At 48.3% G+C, this 17,083-nt stretch overlaps 1 protein-coding gene across 2 annotated transcripts; it reads left to right on the top strand.

Annotated features, from left to right (window-relative positions):
* Positions 1 to 4,210: 4,210 nt before the first annotated feature.
* EMX2 (empty spiracles homeobox 2) lies at positions 4,211 to 15,749 on the top strand. Of its 2 annotated transcripts, XM_033149549.1 has the most exons (3): positions 4,221 to 5,518; positions 8,360 to 8,544; positions 14,141 to 14,347. In XM_033149549.1, exons 1-3 carry the CDS (start codon positions 5,122 to 5,124, stop codon positions 14,306 to 14,308), a joined length of 750 nt encoding a protein of 249 aa, XP_033005440.1. In that variant the 5' UTR covers positions 4,221 to 5,121; the 3' UTR covers positions 14,309 to 14,347. The 2 variants fall into 2 exon arrangements, with proteins under 2 accessions (XP_033005441.1, XP_033005440.1); XM_033149550.1 differs by lacking the exon at positions 8,360 to 8,544 and having other exon boundaries at positions 4,211 to 5,518; positions 14,141 to 15,749.
* Positions 15,750 to 17,083: the final 1,334 nt, after the last annotated feature.

The following is a 17,083-nucleotide window of genomic DNA, read 5'->3' as shown; positions in this document are numbered from 1 at the left end:
TGAGGTTTGGGAACAGAGGAAGGTAGGGAATTGCAATTCACTTTGGCTGGAGGACCTCGCTCTCACCTCGGACAGCTAATCCACCTGCGCGCTGCGGAAAGCAGCTTGCGAGCCTCGGGCGGGGGTAGTCTGGCCTGACCCGCTGCCCACGAGCCTGGTGTCCGGCTTCCAACCGCTCGCCTCTTTTATCCTGCCGGCCCGGCCCGACCTCGGCTCCCACCTGATCTGCCTGCGCCAGCCGAGGAACGGCAGAAGGGCAAGGCCCGGGCCATCGCAATCGCTCCGGCTTATGGCGCTAAAGACGCTTTTAAAAGGGGGCTCGCAGCACGCCTAAATCTATTTGCGGAGATTTAGGAGCTGCCTTATGCATTTAAGCCACGTAATTATCCCTCCAGTTCCCAGCCAACCAGAACCACCACCACCACCACCACCACCCCTCAGCCGCCACCCCGGCCCTGCTCAGCATTTTATTGTGGGCGCAATCCTGATCCATTCCAGTCAAGGGCGCCTGGGCCTGGGCAGCGTCTGAGCGACCTCGACGGCTCTGGGTTATTTCGTCAGGCTGGTCGAATTTTATTTTATTTTATTTATTTATTTATTTAAGACTAAAAAGAAGTGGACAACTGTGCGATGAGAAGAAAGATCACTGGGGTTGTGGGGTAAAGGTGGAAAGACTCAGATCTGGAGCTAAAGGGGATCTCATCTTGGAGGGGGTCCCAGAAGTTTCAGAAAAGTCGGGGCGGTACTAGCCAAAAGCGCCAACACTAGGGCAAAGGTTGGGCTTTGGGAAATAATTTCTAACCCCACACGCAGCAGGGTCAAAGGGAGCTGTCTATTTCCCCTCGCCTTTTCTGGCTCAACTTCCCCCGCTCCTCGTTGTTGTCATAAATATGCCAACCCTCCCGCAAAAGATCCTCTTTCCTTTCTGGAATTCAGAGTTCAGATTCTGCATGGTAATTTTGTGCCGGTGCCTCCAGCAAAGGGCGCGCCAGGCACCGGCCTAGGAGAGAGATGTCGGGCTGCGATTATTTAACTTCCACAGAGAAATGTCCTGGCAAGAGTTTCCTAAGGCGGCGAACGACGCGTTTCCCAAGACCTAACTCTGCCCGAGAAAAACTCTCCCGGTGAAGCGGGATGATGAGGGCACCTTCCGGCCGCCACGATGTCGGGGAACAGCGAGGGGAGATGGTGGGGTTCCCTCCCCACTTCCGAGTTCGGTCTCCGTTTTCCACTCGCCCTTGGTTTAAAAAACGGGGGGTGGGGTGAGCTGGATCGAGACTTGCTGCTTCGGATCTTTCTAGAGGACGCGATACCCTCTTTATATAGAATCCCGCGGCAAAGCCAGCTCAAAGAGGGTATCTTATAAAGAGCCACGATTCGGGGACTTTTCAGCCGCGCACCAGGCGACCTAGGGGGCTTTGGAAAGACCAAAGGCTTCCACTCAGACCGGCCATTCATTCACAACAGGGATCTCTCTCTATACCTGCGCAGAGAAGTAACTTTTAAGGAACTCGTTTGAAGGCATCTCTTGCATTCAAAACAGGCAGGCTGAAATCTCCTGACTGAAGCTATTTAAATAGTCAGATTTCTTTCTATGGGATATGCTTGTTTTGGGAGGGTTCTTTTTTCTGTTTTTAAGCTGATTCCCCTTCTTCCTTTAGCCCCGGGCTAGATTTTCCTCGCCACTACTATACGATCCCTTTTGAACATTTCAGACAATAGCAGGACTAAGGTTCTAACTTGGCACCTGGGTCATCCGAAGTATATTTATCTGGCATTCCTGGCCCCGCCAACCCATTGATAGCACTAAAAAAAACAACCAAAAAAACCACACACACACACACACACCCGGGTAAATCGTGGTGAGATCTGGGGCCTGCCAATCTCTTTGCATTTGTAAATTCCCCTTATTTCAGCGAAACGCCCTTTCATACTAATGCACTGAGGATCGCAGATGGGCGCCCTTACCCAAAGGATTTAAGAAACACACAATTCCCCGCCCCCTTCCCAATGACCTACACCGAAATTAATGAGCTCATTCCCACTTCCGTGATGTCAGAGTGTAAATATGGTGAAATAATTGCTGGTCATCCCACCAAAGTTACTTGAGCTTCAGTCCAGACATACACGCAAGATGAGTTGTGGATTGGACTATATGACATTTCACGTTGTCCAATTTTCTCCTGAGATTGCCTGTAACCCCAACACCCATCTCAACTCCCCCCCCCCCCCCGCCCCCCGCTTTGCTGGACTTTTTAAATTCACTTTCCACAACATTTGGGCGTGAAGGAAGGAGTCGAAATTGGTCGCTTTAGGACGAGAGTTAATCCTTTAAAAGACAAGCGGGATTTTTTTTAATTGAAAAAAAAAACTTCAAATGGGTCGGTGGGTGAAGGCAAGGCAAGGCGGCTTTGAAAAGAGTTGTCCATTGTCTTTATGCTGCCCGTTTAGATTTTTAAAAAACCAATTAAAGGCACAATAAATAAATGACCACTTTATAGTTTAGTAGCTAGAAATGTTGTATTGTATTGCAGGATGATGATGATAACCCCAAAACATCAAACGCATGGAATAAGGGCAGATTAAAGAAAAAAAACACACACACTCCTGTCTTCTTGGTTGCATACAGCTGCCAGCGTTCCTAATCTGTCCACACACTTCCACCCACATGGGCTGCAGAGAGAAATAGGTGGGATTTTTGCATAATTAATAGGGCCTAATAATAATTTTAGCCATATGCAAGATCCATCTACGAGTTTATATTTATACCCAATTTATTTCTAGCTTGTGTGGCATCTGGTCATAAGCATAAAAGCAACGCATTTTGTACTGTTTCAAGTGTGAGTGTGTGTGTGTGTGTGTGTGTGAGAGAGAGAGAGAGAGAGAGAGAGAGAGAGAGAGAGAGAGAGAGAGAGAGAGAGAGAAAGAAAGAAAGAAAGAAAGAAGAAAGAAAAGAAAGAAAGAAAGAAAGAAGAAAGAAAGAAATTGTACACAAATACGGGGAAAGTATATGAATTCACCCCCTGAGGTTTTAGTAACTCCAGTTGAAGGAGAGAGTCCTCATCTAATTGCTCTAGTGACACAAAGTCTGGGTTTTTTGTTATTGTTTTTTGTTGCTACCCGGACAATGTGATTAAAATATAATTGTGTTTGTGTGTTCCTACAAGTTACTACGGTAAAGGCAGGATATATTTCGATTTATAATTAAATGAATGTGATAATCTGGGTTTTTTTTAAATAAAAAATAAAAATATAAAAGTATTCCATCAAATAGCTTTTGTTAATAATATTAAAGGGATGCTGGAGAAATCATGAAGGGGAAAACTTAAAAGCTTTTGGAAACAAGCTTTCCCCTCCCAATTTCCATGTAGACTCCACTGTGCATCCTCTGCACCTTTCGAAATAAATCACACCGCAGCGTAATAGATTTAAAATACGCCAATTTTTTTTTAATCATTAATTGAGAACGTGAAAAAATACCTGCTGGTACTTCACTTTAGAAGAGTGTAATTGGTAAAAATAGGAGGTTGATGAATAGATAATAGATCCTTAACTACCAATAAACAGTAAGCAGCAGCCAGCAGTACTAGGATGTGATCATAATTATTCGACCGCAGCAGCCAATGGGAGCGGGAGGACTCGGCCCTAAAAATCGTCCCCAAACGCCTCGGTAATCTCGAAAATGCGGACACGGCCGGATTCGCCGCCCGTCCCTCTGCCGGAGTCCCAGCTTTGTCTGCAACACCTACCCTCCTCTCTCGCCATCATGCTGCCCCGGAGACCAGCAGAAGGCGGAGAGCCACACCCCCGCTCACCCCCACCCCCGCCAAAAAGCTGTTTGGGGTTTTGCGTTTGCCTGGGCACAGAAAACTCCTGGAGGTTTCCTGGGCGAAAACAGCTCCAGTAAGTCGACGGCTTCCTGCTCTGTGGGGCGATTCTGAGGAAAGGGGGAAGTGAGCCACTCCATGGCTGAAGATCAACTCGGGACACCCAAAGAGAACCGACAGAGAGGGCGGACTCGAAAGGCGTTGGGAGAAGGAGAGGACAGCAGGCGGTAGATATTTGCCACCACTTCCAGCACCAAGAGAAAATCCTCGCCACAATTCTTCAGTTGGGTTCTTTGGGAAAAGCCAGATTTCCTCGCCAACTCAGGCGAGCTCGCTCGGTGTTGAACCCCAAGAAATAGTCGTCGTCTTCTTCCTCCTCCTCCTCCCCCGCTCCCCCCCCCGTCAAAGTTGTGAAACCTCCCACGCTCCTACCTGCATCCTGGAGGGATTTCGACTCCGCTCACACGGGTGGGACCTCTGGCAGGCTGCATCTGCTACGTCTCTCTCTCTCTCTCTTTCCCTGTCTCCCTCTTCTCTCTCGTGACTTTCACTCCCCCCCCCCTTTCCTTCCCGTTCTCGCCCGGCACAGAGCGGTGGAGTCCATTCCAGTCCGGGCCCGGATCCATCCCTCCAGGATCGCGCCGGCCACAAGTTCGCCTCTCCCCTCTGACGCACTTTAAAGAGTCTCCCCCTTCCACCTCCGGGCGAGTAATAGCGACCAATCATCAAGCCATTTACCAGGCTTCAGAGGAAGCTGTTTATGTGATCCTCGGCACTAATTAGGCTCATGAACTAACAAATCGTTTGCACCACTTTGGGCAAAGGGACCCGATCGCAAGCTCGCTCGCTCGCTCGCGCTCTCGCCTCGTTCTCGCTGGATTGCCGCTGGACCTCGCCGGGGCCGCCTTGGGTGCTGCACTAAAAAGGACAAGACGGAGGTGCGGGAGGGAAGGGAGGAGGAGGCGGAGAAGGAGAAGGGGGCAAAAAGAAGAAAGGCAGAACTTCGCCCAGCAACTTTTTCTCTTCCCCACTTCGCTTTCCCGTCGGGCGGATGAAGTGAGTGCAGAGCTTTGCCTCCCGCTCGGGCGCTCGCCTCTCCATGTGGCCGCACAGCTCTCTTGCTGCTGCCGCTGCCACCGCGGACGGCTGCCCGGCTGCCAGGCTCTGGATCTAGGTGGGCCAGGCGCCCCGATCGTCTCCGCCGGACGTCGACGCCTCCGAGGAGGAGCCGCGGGCGCAGCGGAGGGCGCGCCCGCCGCCCGGAGGCCCCGGTGCCGGGCGCTTGGCCGCCAGGATGTTTCAACCGGCGCCGAAGCGCTGCTTCACCATCGAGTCTCTGGTGGCCAAAGACAGCCCTGCGTTGCCCGCCTCCCGCGCCGAGGATCCCATCCGGCCCGCGGCGCTGAGCTATGCCAACGCAAGCCCCATGAACCCTTTCCTCAACGGCTTCCACTCGGGCGGCCGCGGCGTCTACTCCAACCCGGACTTGGTCTTCGCAGAGGCCGTCTCGCACCCGCCCAATCCGGCCGCCGTACCGGTGCACCCGGTGCCCCCGCCTCACGCCTTGGCCGCGCATCCGCTGCCGGCCTCACACTCCCCGCACCCGCTCTTCGCCTCGCAGCAAAGGGACCCCTCTACTTTCTACCCCTGGCTAATACACCGATACAGATATCTGGGCCATCGGTTCCAAGGTAAGGGCCGGACGGAGGGGGTTGTCTCCCTCTCCCCCCCCCCCCAGCTGCTGGATTTCCTATTGCACATATTGGAGGGAGGGAAAGAGGTCGGGAAGACCCGGAAAAGTGCAGAAATCTCTCCGACCAAGGCAGAGAAAATGGGAAAGGAAACGTCTCTTTTTCCAAAGGCCGTTTGTGTAGGCTACGCAACGAAAAGAGAGTTGAGGATGGGCGTGGAGGGGTGTCTGTGGAGGACTGGGGGAGGGGCAGAAATTCTGAACCTCTCTTAGTTCCGTTGCAAAGGCGACTATTTGCAGAGGAAGCGAATTCGAGTTTGTGCTCTTTTTTAGAGTGTTGTTAACTTGAGCGATTGTCGCTGCAGAATAGGAAGGGTTGGGATCAAGGGGCAGGCAGTGTAACCCTCCCTCAGTTTGGTCTAATGGATTCCCTCCCTCCGCAATCTCCCTGATCCCCTTCAGGAGGATCGTTATGGAACGAGGGGCTTCAGGAGTGAGTCGGTCTCTGCAGCCTGTTCCTTGAATTTTTTTTTTTTTTTTAAATCAGATCTTCCCTAAATAGTGAGTTCAAGAGGACAACCCCCCTCCAGTGAATTAGCAACCCAAGGTCTTGCGAGAAAAATAAGAGCTGAAAGGCAGGTAGAGAGACAGAGGGGGAGAAAGGGGGTTGACAATACTAAAGGCTGGAGTGGGCGGGGCAGAAACGATTCTCCCTATGACTTTAAAATGATTTAAAGAAAAACCTCGCAGGTAAATTTCTCCTTTTCACCTCCCAACCAAAGTCGACTTCAGCGGAGAAATGTGGAGTCAAGTCAAAGGGCGAAGCTTTCTTTGAGAGGCTCCCAAGACAGCCCAAAACAAGGCTAAATTGCAGAGTTAATGATGGTTTATTTTTTTAAAAAAAGAAAAATGGGCTCCCCTTTTATTTCTTGGGAACAAAACCGATAGCCGTTCCAAGGCACTTCCGAAGCTGCCATCTCATTCACGCTCCAGTGAAACTTTACTGGGAAAGAACGCTCAGTTTGAAGTCAATGACTCCTATATTCTCAGTGGTTTTTGTTTTAAAAGGGATCGCACTGCTGGAATATTTCCCTAAGCCTTGTTGGATTTTGCTTCTCCCATAAGCCCACCCCGACCATCTTCCAGAAAAAAAAGAATAACGAAAACAAAGAAAGACTTGGAAAAGGATTTCGTACAGAAATAACTTTCTTCCTTTCACTTTTCCATGGTTTACACGGGCAAACTAACAGGAGAGAGAGAGAGAGAGAGAGAGAGAGCGCACAAAATATTGCTTTCGTCCCGTCCCCCATGCAGGAGAGAGAAAGAAAAAGAATGTGAGAGAGAGAGAGCGCGCACAAGCCGTTTGCCTTCGGGAAGCCAAATGTTATAAAAATGAGTTTGAAGGGTGATAAGGAATTGTGGCCCGCACTCAGTCAAAAGAGACCCTCCTCCTGCCTCTTAACCGTGGGATATTTGTCCTGCTAAGACCTGGAGCTTCTGAAGACCCAGAAATCGCGTTTGTTTGTATCCCACTTAGTCTTATTAACTTCCTTGCTAAATTCCATCCCAAAATCAATTAATTTTACAAAGTGCCATAAAGAGTAACCAAAGGGGTTGGGAATCCATGAAAACACCTCTTTTGAAATGGAATGGTTTCCGAGATAGGGGACGGAGAGGGGGGAGGGAAGGAGGGAGTCGATTAGGGTTATTAGTATTATCGTTATAACCTCTCGGTGGGAAATGAGGGGTTTCGTTCACCCAGTCATTTCCCCCGCTGTCGTGAGCAGCTTTCTGAAGGAGGCTCCATCGCAAAGGAGGGATTTGCCTGCCTTGTTATTGTTGCCCCGCGTCGGATGAAACGACCGAGGAGCAAAAATAGGTAGAGCGATTGTGGGAGTGACGGGTGTCTCTGCAAAAAGCCTGGCGAGGAAACTCTTCCAGCAATTGACAGATGACAAACGCGGCGGCTCTGTGGGCATTGCAAAGAGAGCCCCCGCCCTCCTCTTCTCCCATTTTCAGCCCCCATTCCCATTTAAAAGGATGAGTTTGGTTCTTTTTGCTTTGTCATATGTTCGCCAAAGCAGCTCTTTCTGCTGGAAGTTTTCAAAACGGTCGAGGGTGGCGACTTTATACCTGGTGCAGGTCTTCGAGGAAAAAAAATGGCTCTTATGAGGATTTATTTTTAAAAAATAACTACCTGCATGTAAAAGACGGTGTCAGAATAGGATGGCAGGAAACTCCTTGGAGGAAGAGCGGGGGTGTGTGTGTGCCATTTTTCGAAATTGGGGTTTCCTGGAAGATGGTTGCGAATTCTCCTGCTTAGCTCGCTGAATGTTGGCGAGATTAATTTCCTTGTGAAATAATTAGTTGCTTTCTTGTATTGAGGGGGGGCTCTTTCTTCCTTAATCGGAAGTCAGCTGTTTCCCCCTCCCCCTTGCACACCTAACCCCCCCCCCACGCGTTCCTTCCAATACCCAGAGTTTTGTTTTTTAAGAAAGATATATGAAGCCGACCAATTGGCATTCCCTCTCGGTCGCTTTCTTGGGAGACATTCTCTGAGTGAATGTTAGTTTCGTTCTGATCTTGCAAGGACTGCACCTTTTGTCTCTCCCCCCCCCCAAAAAAGTCCGTCTGTTGGGTGAGAATTTAAGCACATGTTAAGTAGGGAAATCACTTCCAACCAAAGGTGCCGAAGAGAGAAAGGTTTAAAGTAATGGGAAGACTTTCCGCTTCAAGTTCCCCCTCCCCTCCCCTTTCCACCTTCGATTAGAGATGCAAAATGCTAATAAGTAGGCTTGCTTGGCTCATGAATGTCTTTTTTTTTTTTTGTCTCGCGATCCAGGCAATGAAACCAGCCCGGAGAGTTTCCTCTTGCACAATGCACTAGCCAGGAAGCCCAAACGGATCCGCACCGCCTTTTCCCCTTCCCAGTTACTGAGACTGGAGCACGCTTTTGAGAAAAATCACTACGTCGTAGGGGCAGAGAGGAAGCAACTGGCGCACAGCCTCAGTCTCACAGAAACTCAGGTGAGGTGCAAGAGGAGAGAGAGGGAGCGTCTCTACCCGGCAGGCCGCTCCGGCGCGCGCTCAAAGACAAGGCCTGGGCCTCTGAACAAACCCCCCACCGCCCTGGGCTGAGTTTGCAAGGGCTGCGGGGGACAGGAGAAGCCAGGTTCACGTGTAAGAAGATAGAGGTGTAGGCTAACGTGGGAATTCTAAACTCTGTCCCTGTGTGTTGGCTGCCGCGATTCTTTCTTTCCTCCCCATCATAAAAGCGTTCTGGATCTTTCCCAAAGATTTGTCTTGTTTTGATTCAGAAAGCTCATGGAGTATTATTGGTATTGTTACTGTTCTTACTGTATTAGAATAATGTATGTTATGTCAATTATTATTATTATTGTAGATCTAGAGGCTACCTGTTTAAGCCATAGTAACAGGATATTTTGCCCCAGCGACATGAACAAGATTTTTATCATCTTCTATCAAGGTAGTTCGGTTTAAATAGCTTCCGGATCGTACCGTTGGGATTATCCAGGGTCAAATTTCAAGGCGGAGAAATAAATTGCATTTCTAAATTGAACTCCATTTAATTAAAGAAAATCAGGAGTTTTGAAATATTTAATGTTTGTTTATCGCTGAAAACTATCCAATCGATTTTTTGTTTGGTTTGGTTTTATAGCTTGTGAAACTGCGCAGTGCAAAGGGAGCGTTTGCTTTATTATTCGAGGAGACTTGGTTCGGGAAATGGGTGCTGTTCGTCATTTCTTTTTTTCCTGAATGTAGGATTTAAACTATTTCAAACTATAGACAGAGAGACCTCAAGCGGAAAGTTGGGAGTTCTCCCCCCCCCTCCGCCTTGTTTACTTCTGAAATTGAAAGTAGGTCCCTCCATACAGTTAACTCCGCTATGGTCGCTCCCTCCATATAGTGTAATTCATTCCCCCATTTACACCAAAGTAACAGTAATTAAACCCTTTCACAGTCCCAACCTGAATACATTTCGCTTCCATTTCGATAGAACTAGACTCTGAGCGAAAGTGTTCCGAATACTTTCTATTGACGTTCTATTGACCCAGCCCTACGTTAAATACCACGCATTTTAACTGTGTGATAAATATATATCTACACACACTCACGTGTTCAATTTGATGAAGCGGGCTTGAGTCCAGGAGAGCTTATGCCCCAACAACCGTATTAGCCGCAAGGTTCTTTGCGTGTTAACTGGACTCCCCCCCCCCCCAATGCATTTTGCATCAGAGTAACAAAACCGTTTTAAAATCCCCGTCTTTAACTGTGCTGCGGATCCGAAGGTTTATTTCCCGGGGGCTGGCAATATTGGTGGTTCTCTCTCCCCCCCCCCTTTTCTTTTTCTTTTTTGAAGCCCTTCCCTGCCAACGGCGTATGTCCCGCTGACCCTCCAGCAAATTGTGCCAGTGAAATAGAATGATAAGGTTTGGGGAGGGGGGGGAGAAACCACATCAAAAAGCTGGTGCGGAGGGCGATCCGGCGATGGGAAGAATGGCGTTGTTTGACAGTCGCTCAGATGAGACTTGCGCTCGTTTCTTGGAGAGTGTGCCAGGCAGAAAGATCAATTGTGTGAACCTTGCAGTGTGCGCGCGAGATCAGATCAAATTAATCTGTTCGACTGCCCAGCTGCCTTGCTGTATATATGTGCGTACGTTTCAAACCAGATGGTTGGTTTGGCTGTTCGGGTTTTTTTTTTGTGTTGTTGTTTAGGATGCATGCCGTCGTTCTTCTTTTCTGTTTGTTTGCTTGAGGGGCTCCGTCTCTGGCCTCCCCCCCCTTCAAATATCTCGATTTTCAGAGGCTTTTGTTACTGCTCTCCTCCCTTAACAGAGGTTCGATGGCCTTTTTCAAACGCTTTTCTCTCTTTCCAAGACGGCGGGAATATTTCGAAAGGAATGTTCTCTCCCGGGCTCTGCGTTTCAAGGAAGCATAGAGGGGGGAGCAAGGCAGAGAAGAAGGAAAAATAGGCGCAGCTTAGTTCAAAGTTCCCAGTAAACAGTAACTTTCTTTGGTCGGATTAAGTTGTAACACTTTCGCCCCCCCCATTCTTTCTCTCTCTCTCTCTCTCCCCCCGTCTTCTTTTCCTGCCTTTCTTTGGGGGCGCCTTAAAGAGGGCCGGGCCTTTTGTTTTAAATATGTCTCCCCTAACAAAACCCCCAGTAAATGGGTCGCCCCTTTGATGAGGTTCGCCGAACAAGGGCCTGGTCACAGCCTGATTTCCACTGGCAAAGGCCGTATTTAAGGTGGTCTTTGTCCCGCTTGATTCCGAAGCTGGTCGGGGTCTATTGTGGCGGTGTCAGGCCTCCAGCCCCCGACAAAACGAGCGCCCCTTTGGAGACTAGGCGTGGAGAAATGAACCGTCGTCCCCTTCAATTAGCAAACTGAAAAGCGAATTAAACTCGCCCTTGTATATCCCCCGCTCAGCTATTTTAAATGGGAGGCTTGCTTTTTTTTTTTTTTTAGAATATGAAAATGCGGCCGAGATGTGGGGAGAGGGAAGGGTGAGGGGCGTCTGGCAGCGAAGGGCTTCTGAAGGGGCAGCGAAGCGGGTTAAAGGAGCTTATTAAAATGGTCCCGTTTTCGGATTTACATCCTCCCCCTCCCTTTACGGGCAGCGTCTTTATCAGGCATTTTCAGGCCGAATCAGAGCAGAAAGTGCTTAAAAAAAAAAGCCCAGCCATGTTTACCTTTAGCCGCATCAAGGATCGTGTGTGTGTGTGTGTGTGTGTGTGTGTGTGTTATCTCTTTGGAGATAATTTCGGGATCAATAAGATCTGCAATTAAATGACTGACAGGGTCAGCTGGTTATATTTAATTCAGATTTAGGCGAGCCAAAGCAAATTCGTAGGGGGCTTCCCTTCTCCCTTCTTCCCACCCCCTTCCTCGAGATACTTGAAGGACTTCCCCATATGTCATGCAACCCGGGCCGCTGTCACCGAAGCATCACCGGGAAATATGTTCTTCTTGCCCCTTTGATGATGAGGCTCTGGGTACAAAAGACACGTCGATTTAGAGCAGGCAAAAGTCGAACCTCCTACTTAATTAACGCAGCTCTTCAGCCTCCCCATTTTATTATATTTAATTAAGGTTGAATAGCTTCCCCCCTCCCCCACCTTTAAAACCTGAAACCGGGTTCAGCTCCTTAGGAAAATGTATCCATACTGTAGGTTTTAAAGACCAGGCTGAAAGAAGAGTTTTACAGCCAGGAGTTTATAAATACGGACGTTAAATTTATATAAAACCGGTTATGAGATAAGTGGTGGTGAAGATTAAAAAATGCAACCATCTTGATTTCGAATGGTTGCCGATGAGATTAATATTTGAGGGTGCGGAAGGGGAAAATGCCCTTAGAACTCTCAATGTCCTCCTCAATCCTACCGTTTGTAATGCAAAGTGCAGATGACACGAGTATCAAGAGAGAGCTGCTCGGAAAAGAAATATGTGAGCTTGAGAGGAGAGACCGGGGCACGGCATTCACACACGCACCATTCATAGGTGCACGGAATACACGTGTGAGAGCAAAGCGAGTCGGAGTACGTGCGGTGTTTCTAAAACACATCCGTAGCAGATAGTATGGGCGAATGGGTTCACATCTGCACAAAAAGTGTACATTGCGGTGCATATATGTATTATGTATAGTAGCATTGTGCAGACCTGACTGCTACAGAGTGGCAGGTCACACACATACAGATGCAGGGGGTGGGGGGGGACGGGACTCCACAAAATATTGTCCTTTCTGCTAGTAGGTCACATGCACAGCGTCTTTCTGAAGCCAGACAGACGGTGTAAATTTGAGGGCTGTATATAGAGACCTGTGAATGGGCACGGATTGCCTAGTGAGGCGATCTCAATTTCTGCTCACATTGGAAGGTCATTCTGGCTGAATCCACGGGGCTCGTTTCCAAGCAAACTTATTTAGGATCGGAATGTCAGGCTATACAGTGAACAAGCGAACTTACTGGGCAGTAAAATCACTTTTTAAGTCTAGGGGACTTCTTTCCAAGTGCAGCCTTTGGGCCTACGGTTCACTGGAGTTATAAGGAAGATCAGACGCGCGCTGCCTATAAGCTGCAGATCCCTCAAGCATTAGGAAGGGCTTTAATGACTACTCTGGAGTAAGTAAGTGAAGGAGCATAGACTCGGTGTTCTCCTGAGTTGAGCGAAAATACTTCCACGGCGGAGACGCCGGCAGGGTCTTCTGGGGTTCCAGATCGCGTGTAAACCTCTGCACACGAGGGCTGCCTGCACCTGGGGAGGGAAAAGGGAGAGGCTCCTTGTCTCGGCCGTGCCCCGCCTTCGCGTCTCCATAGTTACACTTCCGGCTCTCAGTGCGACGGGGCCACCGCGTGCAAAAAGAGAGGATCGCCATAGCTGTAGCCTCTGCTTCGGAGTAAAGGCTTGCAGCCAGATCTCCACCGTAGTCACTTGTTTACACTGAAATTCAAAATCCAATTCCCCCAGTGCGATCCACAGCGGAGCTGAAGCGAGATGCTTGGATTTTCGATGCATCGGCACGATGATCCTAAACGATTTGTTGTTGTTGTTTTTCCTGGGACGTGAACCCTTATTGATTTCATATGGAATGTAATGCCACAAATGAGTTCAGAATCGGGGTGAAAAGCTGCAGTCCTAAGTTGAAATCAGTGGGGGCGCATTTCCAAGGGCTGCGCTCAAAGTGGGGGATTAGTCTTAAAACCCCAATTACTGCGGCTTAACTGAGTCGTAGGCGAGGCAGGAGGTGAGCTCCCGTGAAGTCAACGAGATTGCCTTTGATCCGGGCATTGTCTGTATAAGCAACAGGAAGTCCCATTAATTTATATGGCGTTTACTTCCCAGTAAGCATGCAAAGCAGGCGAGAAACGCCACATCTCCTCCAGTCCCGCTATAGCCAGAGGATTCTCCGAACCTGTTTAGTCCACGCGATTGCTTAACAGCAGACTGAACACAGCCCGGCCCCTTCCAAGCGAACAGCCATAGGATCGCACTGCGTGGCCACATGGCACTTCCAAGGAGAAGGTATCCAAGTCAGGGAGAGGAAATTCGGAAGCTTGGAGTGCCTGACCTAAATACTTTTTAAAAAAAAATCGATCTCAACCCGACCTTGTGTCTAATTACTCAGAAGCAATTGGTTTGTTTTAGCGCTTTGCGTTTTATAATGAATATTTTTTACTGTTGTAAGCCGCCTTGAATTCCTGCTTGGGGAGAAAAAAGACGGGATGCAAACACATTAAATAATAATCACAATAACCCCTACCGAGTTCACGCGCACAGGGTTGTTGTAGCCGGGTTAGTGGGTGCTGCTAGGGCGAGAATGTCCCACTGCTGCTATGTTGCGCTCGTTTTACCCGAGACAGACACGTCTACCTGGTGTAAACTCTCAGCTGAAGACAGGAGGGCTGTTTCCGAAGCGAGGCTTATTCTCTTTCTGCAGTGGATCCGGTAAAGGTGCAGAAACCGCCCCTGTGTGTGTGTGTGTGTGTGTGTGTGTGTGTGTGAGAGAGAGAGAGAGAGAGAGAGAGAGAGAGAGACCCTTAGGCCCCGCACATCCTCCGCCAGGGAGCTGACAGCCCTGCCTGTGTTGTTTCCCTTTCTGCAGGTAAAAGTTTGGTTTCAGAACCGAAGGACAAAGTTCAAGCGGCAGAAGTTGGAAGAGGAAGGCTCGGACTCCCAACAAAAGAAAAAGGGGACTCATCATATTAACCGGTGGAGGATCGCCACCAAACAAGCCAGCCCGGAGGAGATCGACGTCACGTCGGACGATTAAACATCTCCCACTTTAAAAAACCCCACAATAATAGTAATACAATAATAAAAAGACGACGACGACGACGAAGCGGCGGCGGCGGCGGCAAAACTCCCGGCTGGCACTTAACAGACTTTCCCACGAACAACTCAAGTGTTAAAGGCTCGCGACAACCGCAGGAAAGTGAGTGGCGCGGCCAGGGCGAGGGACAGCAAACCGGCTGGATCCCACCAGGCGATTCTCGTTTTTCTGTTTTTTTTTCTGTTTGGTTTTGTTTTGTTTCTGTTATCGAGAGGGGCAGTTTGAGAGGGGGCGAGAGCCTGTCGGCCAGTTTAAGCCAGCCCAGAAGTCAGTCCATAAAGGGTAGGGGCCTTGGCTGGTCCTGCATTGGTACAATTTTGTTTTAAGCGCAAAAAAAGAGAAGGGGGGAGGGGAATCTGTCAATCAAAGCCAAACCACCAAGACGAGGTGATTGACCAATATTCCGTTTCTCGCCATTCGAACTCAAATCGCTCCAAATTTTTAAAGGGATCGCATACACACGCATCCGTACCGGGACACTCTGCAGTTGACGAGGGATTTTGTTCTTATTAATGATGATTCTGAGTGTCTCCCAGGCTTTTAGGAGAGAAGATCCCATACCCAACCAAAATCGACACACCTGTTTCAGAGAAACTTGAACTGCATGCTTTCTTTTTAAAAATTTTAAAAACCTCGAGGGAGGGGGAAGAAGGAGGAGGGGGAAGGGCGTTTTTTTTTAATGGTCCCTAAAGTCAGACATGAACTGTGCTTTCCCCCCTCCCCTCCTCAGAGACAGGTTCTGTGTGCTTTTTAAATTTATTTTACGAGAAACTGTGCAGTCTGTAAACCTTTCTATGATAACTTCTGGCGTCAACGTGGTTGTGAAAACTCAATGAAGTAGCGGTAACAAATTCTAATTTTTTATTTTATTTTTTTAATTTTGTTTTTGCTTCCCCCTCCCCCCCAATGGATATAACCTTTGAAGAAAAAAAAGGGGATGGGTTGTTGAGGGTGGAGGGGTGGGGATGGGAACTTTTGCTGCAAAAACAAACAATAATAAAAAGAGAGATTTAAAGAAACTAGTCCCCACATTCTAAAACTTCGATTCCTCCTTTTAACCCCCCTTCTCCTTGGATGGGGGTTTGTACTGAAACTCCCGCAGGACTTCAGAAGGAGCAAGGGATCTTGCAGATCCCTCTGTAGAAATCATTTCGACCCAGGCCCGTTTTCATTGGGGACAAATTTCAAGCACTGATGTTGATGATCCAAGATTATAGAGCTACTAAAAATGACAAATGTTTCCTTAATGTCTTCTTTACCAGAATGTAAATATTTTTGTGTTTTTTGTGTTTAATTTGTTAGAATTCTAACACATTATATACTTCCAAGAAGTATCTCAATGTCAATATTTTGTCAATAAAGATTTATCAACATGGCCTAACAACTTTAAGCACAGTTTTTCCCTTCGGAAAGGTTAAGTCCCTGCCACTTCTCTCTTCTCTGCTGGCCCTAGACCCGATGGCCTTGATTTGATGCTGGCAACAGGCAGCCACCCCCCAGGAGACGTTTAAATAACAGGGAAGCCCAGTATAGATCCTCATCCTGACCATCAAACGCATTCCTCCCCCAAACCATTCCCAGAGCAAACGGACGACTTTTTCTACAGTATGTCAGAACTAAATTTCTAAGTGTGCATCTAAAAATGTATTATGGATTTCACGAAAACGTGTGTGTGAATTCGTGTGCCATGCACGTGCAGGCACCAGAAAGTCATAAATAGCTGCCTGTCCTGACTGTGCAGCGTCTATGCGGTGGCAAACTCGGATTGTGTGTGTGTGTGTGTGTGTGTGTGTGTGTGTGTGTGAAAGGGCCCCGTGATTGTACTCCTATCAAGTCACAGTAATCTTTCCTGGAAATAAATGGGCTCTCCTTCGTGGGCGCGTTTGCATAGCTGCTGTTTTAGTTCCGGTAGAAATCCAAATACTCTCTAACTGGCTTGTTGATAGCTCTGCTGGCGAGTCCAGGTATCTATTAGTTAAGGACAGCTTATTTAAATCGGAGGCTCCACTTGAATCAACGCGACTTTACTTCCGCATTAGGGGGGGGGTATAAAGCTCATTTGGTCATTTTTCTTTCTTTAAAACCTGGCATCGCGGGTCCGTTCCTTCTTTTTAACCTCGCCTCCAACACATGCAAGTAAACTCTTTTCAATTCCACCCGAACTTCCTGCAGCTTTACACTCACTTAACTTGAGAATGCGTCCCTGGTCTGACTCAGTGGGGCTTACTGTTGAGTAGAGGCGGATAGCATTGCACTACTTCTGGCTTGCTTTTAGGATAAGCGTAGGGCGACGCTTTAGAAGCAAGTCTGAAACGAGGCGTTCCACAGCTGTAGCAGGCTTGCAAGTCTTCCTTGGGAGCAGGAGAAGCTGGTTGGATTTTTATTTGTTTCGTTGTCGTATTAATGTTTATACTTTCCGAGCGAGAGCGAGGTGGGGACATAGGAAGGGGAAGGGCGGGTTGCCAACTTGAAAAAGAAAAGGGTAAAAAGTTTCCCTTAATCCTTGAGGAAGCTAGCTGGCTTTCTGGGGGTGCCCCAGGTTGTTGGTTTTTTACCCCTCCAAAAAAAAAAAATTAATTCATGCTTCATTTGCTCCTTAGCCTGATAGGCTGCATTAATCAGTTTTCTTTCCATTGACAGCGCAAACCTCGTCTGCAGTGTTCCAGCTACAAAGACTTTTTTGTCGAAGTGCAAATCAGTTTAGGCAATTATCAT

Source organism: Lacerta agilis, chromosome 5, assembly GCF_009819535.1.
Source record: "Lacerta agilis isolate rLacAgi1 chromosome 5, rLacAgi1.pri, whole genome shotgun sequence".
Taxonomy (NCBI): domain Eukaryota; kingdom Metazoa; phylum Chordata; class Lepidosauria; order Squamata; family Lacertidae; genus Lacerta; species Lacerta agilis.
The sequence above is the reverse complement of the archived record's forward strand: the minus strand, read 5'-3'. Positions and strand labels throughout refer to the sequence as shown.